Source organism: Procambarus clarkii, chromosome 53, assembly GCF_040958095.1.
Source record: "Procambarus clarkii isolate CNS0578487 chromosome 53, FALCON_Pclarkii_2.0, whole genome shotgun sequence".
NCBI classification, from domain to species: Eukaryota; Metazoa; Arthropoda; class Malacostraca; order Decapoda; family Cambaridae; genus Procambarus; species Procambarus clarkii.
The window spans coordinates 19,455,579-19,469,140 of record NC_091202.1 but is presented as its reverse complement, the minus strand read 5'-3'; the positions used below and the strand labels follow the sequence as shown (position 1 = coordinate 19,469,140).

At 48.2% G+C, this 13,562-nt stretch overlaps 1 protein-coding gene across 1 annotated transcript; it reads right to left on the bottom strand.

Annotated features, from left to right (window-relative positions):
* Positions 1 to 1,363: 1,363 nt before the first annotated feature.
* Positions 1,364 to 6,341, bottom strand: LOC138352412 (streptococcal hemagglutinin-like). Its single transcript, XM_069304898.1, has 2 exons — positions 6,330 to 6,341; positions 1,364 to 3,055 (listed from the first exon to the last, which is right to left on the bottom strand). Exons 1-2 carry the CDS (start codon positions 6,339 to 6,341, stop codon positions 1,364 to 1,366), a joined length of 1,704 nt encoding a protein of 567 aa, XP_069160999.1.
* Between the last annotated feature and the right edge of the window lie 7,221 nt (positions 6,342 to 13,562).

Genomic DNA, 13,562 nt, shown 5'->3' with positions numbered 1-13,562 from the left:
GTTGTTGTTGGCAGTAGTTTAACATTCTCCTGTTGTTGTCAGTAGTTTAACATTCACCTGTTGTTGTCAATAGTTAACATTCACCTGTTGTTGTCAATAGTTAACATTCTCCTGTTGTTGGCAGTAGTTTAACAACATTCTCCTGTTGTTGGCAGTAGTTTAACAACATTCTCCTGTTGTTGGCAGTAGTTTAACAACATTCTCCTGTTGTTGGCAGTAGTTTAACAACATTCTCCTGTTGTTGGCAGTAGTTTAACAACATTGTCCCGTAGTTGTAGTTACTGTGTGACTCTACACAGACTGTTTTAATGTGAAACTCTCTCGACTAATTAGCGGTTGCTGGTGCTAATTGGCTGTTGCTTTTCATTTATGAAACGAATTCCAAAATGTAAATATAAATAATATAAAAAAAATGCAGTTGATGAGGAGAAAGTGTAATACAAACCTTACATTTACTTCTCTCAATGTAACCGAAACGTTTGGTATAAAATGTTTATACTTTACAAGTTATCATTTATATCTTACACATAACGTATAAAATCAATACAATACGTAAATAAAATAAAAAATGTATATATCTATGTTAACAGGATAGCATTATTTGCTAAGAAAATATGCTTGAATAAATTTATTTATTACGCAAATAAGAAGTGAACTTGTACAGAGATTCATTCATTTATTCATTCACTCATTCACTCACTCACTCACTCACTCACTCACTCACTCACTCACTCACTCACTCACTCACTCACTCACTCACTCACTCAGGTCTTCACCTCGTTCTCTCTATCCGTGTTGATCCTTTGAAAGCGAGAGATTCTGTGAGGAAGGTGAGTATGTACACACACTCCTAGGGTGAAGTGCGTCCTTGCCTGTTGTCTCTTACTGGTAAGTGCTTTGTGTGTGAGGGCGAAGGTGAGTGTGTCTTTATGCTCTCCTATAACGGGGTTTGGAGGACAGAGCTTCAGCTCATGGGCTCCGCCGCTCAAAACCAATTATTACTTTTTTCATAAATGATCATTTTGTACATTTATAGCTGGATTAATTGATATAATATTACCCAAGTCATAACATTAACGTGAAATATCTGGAATTAGAACCTGTATGCTCAAGAATTTGATTTAAAAGCAACGCTTTTTATGTATTTTTAAATCACAACAGTTCTCAAGTTCAGAATCTAAAATTATTTCCATAACATCTTGTACAGATCGATACGAAAATTGTTGGATTAAACACTTCAATCTTAATCAGACTTTACATTTTTGCCATAAAGTCAGTGGCTCATAATTTGAAAGGTGATATATAGTGACAAAAATAAAGTACAGTTTACCATTACAGCAGCGACTAATATGTCCACTTTCAATTACAAAAGTTGGATAATGAGAATACGATTTAAGGCATAAACAAAAACTAATAAAAAAGTGAATTTATACAAAGCATTTGTCTCCCTCTTGGCACTCACACTCGTCACACTCTTGGCACTCACACTCGTCACACTCTTGGCACTCACACTCGTCACACTCTTGGCACTCACACTCGTCACACTCTTGGCACTCACACTCGTCTCACTCTTGGCACTCACACTCGTCTCACTCTTGGCACTCACACTCGTCACACTCTTGGCACTCACACTCGTCACACTCTTGGCACTCACACTCGTCACACTCTTGGCACTCACACTCGTCTCACTCTTGGCACTCACACTCGTCTCACTCTTGGCACTCACACTCGTCACACTCTTGGCACTCACACTCGTCACACTCTTGGCACTCACACTCGTCTCACTCTTGGCACTCACACTCGTCACACTCTTGGCACTCACACTCGTCACACTCTTGGCACTCACACTCGTCTCACTCTTGGCACTCACACTCGTCACACTCTTGGTACTCACACTCGTCACACTCTTGGCACTCACACTCGTCTCACTCTTGGCACTCACACTCGTCACACTCTTGGCACTCACACTCGTCACACTCTTGGCACTCACACTCGTCACACTCTTGGCACTCACACTCGTCACGCTCTTGGCACTCACACTCGTCACGCTCTTGGCACTCACACTCGTCACACTCTTGGCACTCACACTCGTCACACTCTTGGCACTCACACTCGTCACACTCTTGGCACTCACACTCTTGGCACTCACACTCGTCACACTCTTGGCACTCACACTCGTCACACTCTTCGCACTCACACTCGTCACACTCTTGGCACTCACACTCGTCACACTCTTGGCACTCACACTCTTGGCACTCACACTCTTGGCACTCACACTCTTGGCACTCTTGGCACTCACACTCGTCTCACTCTTGGCACTCACACTCGTCTCACTCTTGGCACTCACACTCGTCTCACTCTTGGCACTCACACTCGTCACACTCTTGGCACTCACACTCGTCACACTCTTGGCACTCACACTCGTCACACTCTTGGCACTCACACTCGTCACACTCTTGGCACTCACACTCGTCACACTCTTGGCACTCACACTCGTCACACTCTTGGCACTCACACTCGTCACACTCTTGGCACTCACACTCGTCACACTCTTGGCACTCACACTCGTCACACTCTTGGCACTCACACTCGTCACACTCTTGGCACTCACACTCGTCACACTCTTGGCACTCACACTCGTCACACTCTTGGCACTCACACTCGTCACACTCTTGGCACTCACACTCGTCACACTCTTGGCACTCACACTCGTCACACTCTTGGCACTCACACTCGTCACACTCTTGGCACTCACACTCGCCACACTCTTGGCACTCACACTCGCCACACTCTTGGCACTCACACTCGCCACACTCTTGGCACTCACACTCGTCTCACTCTTGGCACTCACACTCGTCTCACTCTTGGCACTCACACTCGTCTCACTCTTGGCACTCACACTCGTCTCACTCTTGGCACTCACACTCGTCTCACTCTTGGCACTCACACTCGTCTCACTCTTGGCACTCACACTCGTCTCACTCTTGGCACTCACACTCGTCTCACTCTTGGCACTCACACTCGTCTCACTCTTGGCACTCACACTCGTCACACTCTTGAGTCATCAGGATTGCGATCACCGCCAACACACAGTTTATGCAACACAGTCGTTGCGAAACCCAGTTAATTGACGATTGAGATCCAGTTGATTGGCAGTTGAGAGGCGGGACCAAATGGCCAAAGCTCAACCCCCACAAGGAACAACTAGTTGACTAACTAGCTGATTACAGATCTGACTTCAGTGGGACTCAATATGCTTCTCAGTAAACCAACTCTTAGTAATAACTGCTCCATCTAAAGTCCAAGTATCCAGCAGGGAGTGTCCCTGCTCGCCCAGCTACGGGGCGAGCATACAACATAATACAGGGTACAAAACACAATCGAATCTGCCCATAGTCGGAAAACAGCATGTCAAGGATTTGGGAATAATGATGTCCGACGATTTAACGTTTAGGGAGCATAACCAAGCAAATATTGCGTCAGCCAGAAAAATGATCGGATGGATTACGAGAACTTTCAAATCCAGGGATCCCATCACAATGGTTGTACTCTTCAAGTCACTTGTGCTGTCCCGTCTTGAGTACTGCTCAGTACTCACTTCCCCCTTCAGAGCAGGAGAGATTGCTGAAATAGAGGGAATACAGAGAACATATAAGGTACGCATAGACGCGATAAAGCACCTAAATTATTGGGATCGTCTCAAAGCTCTCCAAATGTACTCACTAGAAAGGAGACGAGAGAGATACCAAATAATATACACCTGGAGATACTGGAGGGCCAAGTACCAAATCTACACAGTAAAATAACAACGTACTGGAGTGAACGATATGGAAGAAAATGCAGAATAGAACCAGTGAAGAGCAGAGGTGCCATAGGCACAATCAGAGAACACTGTATAAACATCAGAGGTCCGCGGTTGTTCAACATCCTCCCAGCGAGCATAAGAAATATTGCCGGAACAACCGTGGACATCTTCAAGAGAAAACTAGATAGTTTTCTTCAAGGAGTGCCGGACCAACATGGCTGTGATGGGTATGTGGGCCTGCGGGCCGCTCCAAGCAACAGCCTGGTGGACCAAACTCTCACAAGTCAAGCCTGGCCTCGGGCCGGGCTGTGGTGGGTATGTGGGCCTGCGGGTCGCTGCAAGCAACAGCCTGGTGGACCAAACTCTCACAAGTCAAGCCTGGCCTCGGGCCGGGCTTGGGCAGTAGAAGAACTCCCAGAACCCCATCAAGCAGCTGATTACTTCCTTTGTTTAGTCCTGTATACCTGCTTTTGTCAGATAACGTCCCACATCGCACATAAATCCCTAATACAACATGCAGTAATAAATCACTGTTGTTGTTGTATTAATTAAATATAAATTATCTTAGCAGTGACAAAATTTGCAGTAGAAAACGAGTAATTATTGCTACGTCTCCTCTGATTACCTTACACCAAAATATTATTACTTAACCCTAAAGGCAACAGTCTGAGGACAGAGTAACAAAGGAATTCTCTAAAATAAGTACATTGTCAGTAATAAAATCAATTATATATAACTCCTTCCCGTTATGAACGAAAAAGTAACTGGGGCCAGATTTACGAAGCAGTTACGCAAGCACTCACGAACGTGTACATCTTCCCTCAATCTTTAACGGCTTTGGTTACATTTATTAAACAGTTTACAAGCATGAAAACTTGCCAATCAACTGTTGTTATTGTTATAAACAGCCTCCTGGTGCTTCGGAACTCATTAACTGTTTAATAATTGTGAACAAAGTCACAAAAGATTGACACCATACACCACGTGACTTAGTCTTGTCTGACCTGATCACTATACACACCATACACCACGTGACAGTCTTGCCTGACCTGCTCACTATACACACCATACACCACGTGACTTAGTCTTGCCTGACCTGCTCACTATACACACCATACACCACGTGACAGTCTTGTCTGACCTGCTCACTATACACACCATACACCACGTGACTTAGTCTTGCCTGACCTGCTCACTATACACACCATACACCACGTGACAGTCTTGCCTGACCTGCTCACTATACACACCATACACCACGTGACTTAGTCTTGTCTGACCTGCTCACTATACACACCATACACCACGTGACTTAGTCTTGCCTGACCTGCTCACTATACACACCATACACCACGTGACAGTCTTGCCTGACCTGCTCACTATACACACCATACACCACGTGACAGTCTTGCCTGACCTGCTCACTATACACACCATACACCACGTGACAGTCTTGTCTGACCAGCTCACTATACACACCATACACCACGTGACAGTCTTGCCTGACCAGCTCACTATACACACCATACACCACGTGACAGTCTTGCCTGACCTGCTCACTATACACACCATACACCACGTGACTTGTCTGACCTGCTCACTATACACACCATACACCACGTGACAGTCTTGCCTGACCTGCTCACTATACACACCATACACCACGTGACTTGTCTGACCTGCTCACTATACACACCATACACCACGTGACTTAGTCTTGCCTGACCTGCTCACTATACACACCATACACCACGTCACTGTACTGAGTCCGGACTAACTACCAATAACTACCACTATAACAACAGCTAAGCTCTGGTGTACTCTAAACAATAACAATAATACTCATTAGAGTTGAATAATTTGAATTTACGTTAATACAATCAATGCTAACCATTAACACGTTGATTCTTGAGTAGTTGTAATCAATGATAACCCCGCCCCTCCCCCCCAAGCTTCTGAAGGAATTTATTATGGGAATTAATTCTAATTTTTACACTCCGCTTTCCAAAGAAATAATTTAAGGGTAAATAAAATTTCAAATAATTGAATAAACAAATAAATAATAATATTTAAAATTAATAATAATTAAACTAAATAATAATAATTAAAACAATAATAATTAAACTAAATAATAATTAAAATAAATAATAATTACTAAAATAAATAATAATAATTAAACTAAAGAATTACAAATAATAATAATACTTAAAATGATAATAAGTAAAATAAATAATAATAATTAAACTAAATAATAATAATTAAAACAAATAATAATAATTAAACTAAATAATAATTAAAATAAATAAAAATTAAACTAAATAATAGTAATTAAACTAATAATAATTACGAATAATAATAATACTTTAAATAAATAATAATAATTAAAATAAATAATTAAATTCCCTTGGTATTGCCCCAAACCATTTGCAGTTCCTCCTATTTTCTCCTATGGTATCTTTGAACCTTCGGGCAGGTCACCCACACATTCCCCCGGGATTCACGAAGCAGTTACGCAAGCACTTACGAACGTGTACATCTTTCCTCAATCTTTGACGGCTTTGGTTACATTTATTAAACAGTTTACAAGCATGAAAACTTGCCAATTAACTGTTGTTATTGTTATAAACAGCCTCCTGGTGCTTCGGAGCTCATTAACTGTTTAATAATTGTAAACAAAGCCGCCAAAGATTGAGAAAAGATCTACAGGTTCGTAAGTGCTTGCGTAACTGCTTCGTGAATCCGGGTCCTGGTGAATGGAATGTTCAACCACGTTATTGTGGCCTGTTGCATGCATCCACGTCGAGATCATTTTAATAATGAGTAATCGCCTTTATTAATCGTTGGGTAATCAATGCTCTCAGTACTTTAATGGTGGATCTCAAGCTTTATTTGTTTAACGAATTAGCGTCAAATAACAAAAGGGTTTAACGAATTTGCATAAAATGACAAAAAGGTTTAACGAACTGACGTCAAATAACAAAAGGGTTTAACGAATTAACGTCAGATAACAAAAGGGTTTAACAAAATTACATAAAATAAGAAAAAGGGTTTAACGAATTTACAACAAATAACAAACGGATTTAACGAGACCAGACTGTTCAACGCCATTGGACGATACTGTTGATAGCTATAGTAAGGTAAGGGAATATTAGGTGATGGTTAACTATGTATACTGTATACCCCTGTGTGGCCTGATGGTGGTTAACGACATGTATGAGGCGGTGCTTGTTATGTATACAGCTGCAAGGCAATTAGCGCGGTTATAACAGCAGCCAGTTAAGAGTTAGAGTTAGTGTTAGTGTTAGAGTTAGAGAGGTGTGAGCAAATAATGAGTCGCTTCTCTATAATATTTCTGAACCATTTTCCGGTTAGTAATTCCCAGAGGTCTGACGTCATCGCCACAGATGTTGACGTCATATTATAGGGTGTGACGTCATCGCCACAGCGCTGGACACGCCATTGGTGAAGCTACAGTATGACGTCACAGGGCCATGGACCAGTAGTTACCCTGGAGCCCCTTAACTACTGCGGGCGAAAGGTAACTACTGTGATGATTTATCCCACATGATCCCGAGTGGAAGCATCATCCTCATCATCCTTGCAGCATCGTGCAAGGACCAATGAGAGCGCAGCTTCAACCCAGCAACATCGTGCAAGGACCAATGGCGTTGGCGGATATGTGACGTCATGAGCACCAGGTCAGATATGGACCAATAGCGAGGCAGGAGGCGGGCCTGGTTGCCGGGCCGACGCGGCGGATCATAGACACAGCAGTTAAAGAGGCACCTGCCCACGGGATCACCCTAGCCCGTGCTACATGAGACACTTCGTTCTGGGTAGCTATAAATCTCAAACAACAACCACCATTCATGCCCACACCTGTCACATGCTCCGGCATATGTGTCCACACATGCTCAGGCATATATGACTCTACACGCTCATACATATGACTATACATTCTTCGCCATATGAGGCAGAACCAGAGGACACAGGTGGAGGCTGGGGGGACACAGATGAGGCAGGACCAGAGGACACAGGTGGAGGCTGGGACACATATCAGGCAGGACCAGAGGACACAGGTGGAGGCTGGGGAGACACATATGAGGCAGGACCAGAGGACACAGGTGGAGGCTGGGGGGACACATATGAGGCAGGACCAGAGGACACAGGTGGAGGCTGGGGGGACACATGTGAGGCAGGACCAGAGGACACAGGTGGAGGCTGGGGGGACACAGATGAGGCAGGACCAGAGGACACAGGTGGAGGCTGGGGGGACACATATGAGGCAGGACCAGAGGACACAGGTGGAGGCTGGGGGGACACATATGAGGCAGGACCAGAGGACACGGGTGGAAGCTGGAGACACATATGAGGCAGGACTAGAGGACACAGGTGGAGGCTGGGGGGACACATATGAGGCAGGACCAGAGGACACAGGTGGAGGCTGGGGACACAGATGAGGCAGGACCAGAGGACACAGGTGGAAGCTGGAGACACAGATGAGGCAGGACCAGAGGACACGGGTGGAAGCTGGTGACACATGAGGCAGGACCAGAGGACACAGGTGGAGGCTGGAACACATATGAGGCAGGACCAGAGGACACAGGTGGAGGCTGGGGGGACACAGATGAGGCAGGACCAGAGGACACAGGTGGAGGCTGGGACACACATGAGGCAGGACCAGAGGACACAGGTGGAGGCTGGGACACACATGAGGCAGGACCAGAGGATACAGGTGGAGGCTGGGACACATATGAGGCAGGACCAGAGGACACAGGTGTAGGCTGGTGACACATATGAGGCAGGACCAGAGGACACAGGTGTAGGCTGGTGACACATATGAGGCAGGACCAGAGGACACAGGTGGAGGCTGGTGACACATATGAGGCAGGACCAGAGGACACAGGTGGAGGCTGGGGGGACATATGAGGCAGGACCAGAGGACACAGGTGGAGGCTGGGGGACACATATGAGGCAGGACCAGAGGACACAGGTGGAGGCAGGGGACACATATGAGGCAGGACCAGAGGACACAGGTGGAGGCTGGGGGGACACATATGAGGCAGGACCAGAGGACACAGGTGGAGGCTGGGGGGACACATATGAGGCAGGACCAGAGGACACAGGTGGACGCTGGGGGGACACATGAGGCAGGACCAGAGGACACAGGTGGACGCTGGGGGGACATATGAGGCAGGACCAGAGGACACAGGTGGACGCTGGGGGGACACATGAGGCAGGACCAGAGGACACAGGTGGAGGCTGGGGACACACATGAGGCAGGACCAGAGGACACAGGTGGAGCTGGGGACACATATGAGGCAGGACCAGAGGACACAGGTGGAGGCTGGGGACACATATGAGGCAGGACCAGAGGACACAGGTGGAGGCTGGGGACACAGATGAGGCAGGACCAGAGGACACAGGTGGAGACTGGGGACACATATGTGTCGGAGGAATATCAGGAAACACAACTCTCAGTGTTTGAATATAGAGCAGACCTACACGCCCAACCACTTGGGCTGGACGGTAGAGCGACGGTCTCGCTTCATGCAGGTCGGCGTTCAATCCCCGACCGTCCAAGTGGTTGGGCACCATTCCTTTCCCTCCGTCCCATCCCAAATCCTTATCCTGACCCCTTCCTAGTGCTATATAGTCGTAATGGCTTGGCGCTTTCTACTGACAGTTCCCTTCAATAAACAACGTCAAAGGGAAGGACTACGAGTCATTGTATCTATAACTTGGGATTAGCAAGGGACAGTGTTGTATTGCTCTTTAGGCACGATTTAGCAAGCACAATTAGATAATTACACACACACACACACACACACACACACACACACACACACACACACACACACACACACACACACACACACAGGTACGGAGAGGTGAGTGTGTAGAACTCAACAAGAAATTCCAGGAGGTCTTCACAATAGAGCAAGCAGAAGTCCCTGAACTAAGAGGGCTGGCGATAAATAAAGCAGGCTTAGAAGATTTTTTTTAAATTACCTGAGACGAGATTTGGAACTATCTACTCGATCTAGATGTGACGAAGGCTGCTGGACCTGATGGACTCTCACCATGGATGCTAAAAGAGTGGGCAGAAGCACTTTGCGTGCCACAATCTATAGTCCATAACAAGTCACTGGAAACAGGAGAGCTACCAGAGAGTTGGAAGACAGATAACGTAGTCCCAAGATACAAAAGGGGGGATCAATCAACTGGTGTACAGGTTCCTGAGCCTATTGGGCTCTATCATGCCTATATTTGAAACTGTGTATGGAGTCAGCCTCCACCACATCACTGCCTAATGCATTCCATTTGTCAACCACTCTGGGAGGTGGGGTGAGAGGGGAGGAAGGTGGGGTGAGAGGGGGGAGGGAGGTGGGATGAGAGGGGGGAGGGAGGTGGGGTGAGAGGACTACGGAGTGGAAAGAGTGGGACATGAGTGGGAAATAATAAAAAGGGCCGAGCCTTAGCTCCCGGGACCCCATCTTCCCAATTATATGAAGCATAGTGTCATAATTGATCCAATTAATCCAATTAATAATTAATCCAATTTCCACTGTTCATCCTAAACATTATGTCTATATTTCATATATGTCCATATTGCATTATGCCGTTCCCCTGAGTATCATATATGACTGGAACATGTCCCCTCACTTTTCCCCGGGTGAGGTTCCCAGGAGGACCTCTCTCATGTTTCATACACGTCCTGCCTGCATGCTCCCCTGGCCTGTCTTCACCTGTGAGGGAGAGGGGCATGGTAGTGAGGGAGAGGGGCATGGTAGTGAGGGAGAGGGGCATGATAGTGAGGGAGAGGGGCATGGTAGTGAGGGAGAGGGGCATGATAGTGAGGGAGAGGGGCATGGTAGTGAGAGAGAGGGGCATGATAGTGAGGGAGAGGGGCATGGTAGTGAGGGAGAGGGGCATGGTAGTGAGGGAGAGGGGCATGGTAGTGAGGGAGAGGGGCATGGTAGTGAGGGAGAGGGGCATGGTAGTGAGGGAGAGGGGCATGGTAGTGAGGGAGAGGGGCATGGTAGTGAGGGAGAGGGGTATGATAGTGAGGGAGAGGGGCATGATAGTGAGGGAGGGGGCATGATAGTGAGGGAGAGGGGCATGATAGTGAGGGAGAGGGGCATGATAGTGAGGGAGAGGGGCATGATAGTGAGGGAGAGGGGCATGATAGTGAGGGAGAGGGGCATGATAGTGAGGGAGAGGGGCATGGTAGTGAGGGAGAGGGGCATGATAGTGAGGGAGAGGGGCATGGTAGTGAGGGAGGGGGCATGATAGTGAGGGAGAGGGGCATGGTAGTGAGGGAGAGGGGCATGATAGTGAGGGAGCGGGGCATGATAGTGAGGGAGAGGGGCATGGTAGTGAGGGAGAGGGGCATGATAGTGAGGGAGGGGGGCATGATAGTGAGGGAGAGGGGCATGATAGTGAGGGAGGGGGCATGGTAGTGAGGGAGGGGGCATGGTAGTGAGGGAGGGGGCATGGTAGTGAGGGAGGGGGGCATGATAGTGAGGGAGGGGGGCATGATAGTGAGGGAGAGGGGCATGGTAGTGAGGGAGAGGGGCATGATAGCGAGGGAGAGGGGCATGGTAGTGAGGGAGGGGGCATGATAGTGAGGGAGAGGGGCATGATAGTGAGGGAGAGGGGCATGATAGTGAGGGAGGGGGCATGATAGTGAGGGAGGGGGCATGATAGTGAGGGAGGGGGGCATGATAGTGAGGGAGGGGGGCATGATAGTGAGGGGAGAGGGGCATGATAGTGAGGGGAGAGGGGCATGATAGTGAGGGAGGGGGCATGATAGTGAGGGAGGGGGCATGGTAGTGAGGGAGAGGGGCATGATAGTGAGGGAGAGGGGCATGATAGTGAGGGAGGGGGGGCATGATAATGAGGGAGAGGGGCATGATAGTGAGGGAGAGGGGCATGATAGTGAGGAAGAGGGGCATGATAGTGAGGGAGAGGGGCATGATAGTGAGGGAGAGGGGCATGATAGTGAGGGAGAGGGGCATGATAGTGAGGGGAGAGGGGCATGATAGTGAGGGGAGAGGGGCATGATAGTGAGGGGAGAGGGGCATGATAGTGAGGGGAGAGGGGCATGATAGTGAGGGGAGAGGGGCATGATAGTGAGGGGAGAGGGCATGATAGTGAGGGAGAGGGGCATGATAGTGAGGGGAGAGGGGCATGATAGTGAGGGAGAGGGGCATGATAGTGAGGGGAGAGGGGCATGATAGTGAGGGGAGAGGGGCATGATAGTGAGGGGAGAGGGGCATGATAGTGAGGTGAGAGGGGCATGATAGTGAGGGAGGGGGCATGATAGTGAGGGAGAGGGGCATGATAGTGAGGGAGGGGGCATGATAGTGAGGGAGGGGGGCATGATAGTGAGGGAGGGGGGCATGATAGTGAGGGAGGGGGCATGATAGTGAGGGGAGAGGGGCATGATAGCGAGGGAGAGGGGCATGATAGCGAGGGAGAGGGGCATGATAGTGAGGGAGGGGGCATGATAGTGAGGGAGGGGGCATGGTAGTGAGGGAGAGGGCATGATAGTGAGGGAAAAGAGCATGATAGTGAGGGAAAATGGCATGATAGTGAGGGAGAGGGGCATGATAGTGAGGGAGAGGGGCATGATAGTGAGGGAGAGATCATGATAGTGTGGGAGAGATCATGATAGTGTGGGAGAGGGCATGATAGTGAGGGAGAGGGCATGATAGTGAAGGAGAAGGCATGATAGTGAGGGAGAGCATGATAGTGTGGGAGAAGGCATGATAGTGAAGGAGAAGGCATGATAGTGAGGGAGAAGGCATGATAGTGAGGGAGAAGGCATGATAGTGAGGGAGAAGGCATGATAGTGAAGGAGAAGGCATGATAGTGAGGGAGAGTGCCTGCAAGTGAGGGAGAATGTGAGGGAGTGCGGGAGAGAGAGTCTAGAGTGGTGGAGGACGGGTGAGAGTGAGAGTGAAGATCAAGAGCTCTCACTCCTGAGACAGACAAGGTTCAAGCTTTAGGTAATGAGAAGCCTGGGACAGAGGCCACGTTTTGGAGAGCTTCCTTACTCCTCTCCCATCCTCTCCCATCCTCTCCCACCCTCTCCCATCCTCTCCCATCCTCTCCCACCCTCTCCCATCCTCTCCCATCCTCTCCCACCCTCTGTCACCCTCTCCCATCCTCTCCCACCCTCTGTCACCCTCTCCCATCCTCTCCCACCCCTCTTCCACCCTCTTCCACCCTCTCCCATCCTCTTCCACCCTCCCCTCTGTACCCTCCCAAGGGAGGGGGGTACAGAACCCCTGTACCCCCTGAGCAGGGGCAGGGAGGGGATATCTAAAGTGATAACACATCACCTTAGATATCAAGCTGTATAATGATGGCACTGTTATAATGTCATTATACTTCAGCTCAAACTTCTGCACTCTCAGAAACTACCAGTATCTTTTCTTCGATTCAGATAACGACTCTCTCAGAAATATACAATCTGTGGCAGATACAGGGTGAGGAAGATACAGGGTGAGGAAGATACAGGGTGAGGGAAATACAGGGTGAGGGAGATACAGGGTGAGGGAGATACAGGGTGAGGGAGATACAGGGTGAGGGAGATACAGGGTGAGGGAAATACAGGGTGAGGGAGATACAGGGTGAGGAAGATACAGGGTGAGGGAAATACAGGGTGAGGGAGATATAAGGTGAGGGAGATATAAGGTGAGGGAGATACAGGTCCACTGTATTGAAGAGAAGGGTGAGGAACGCGCGC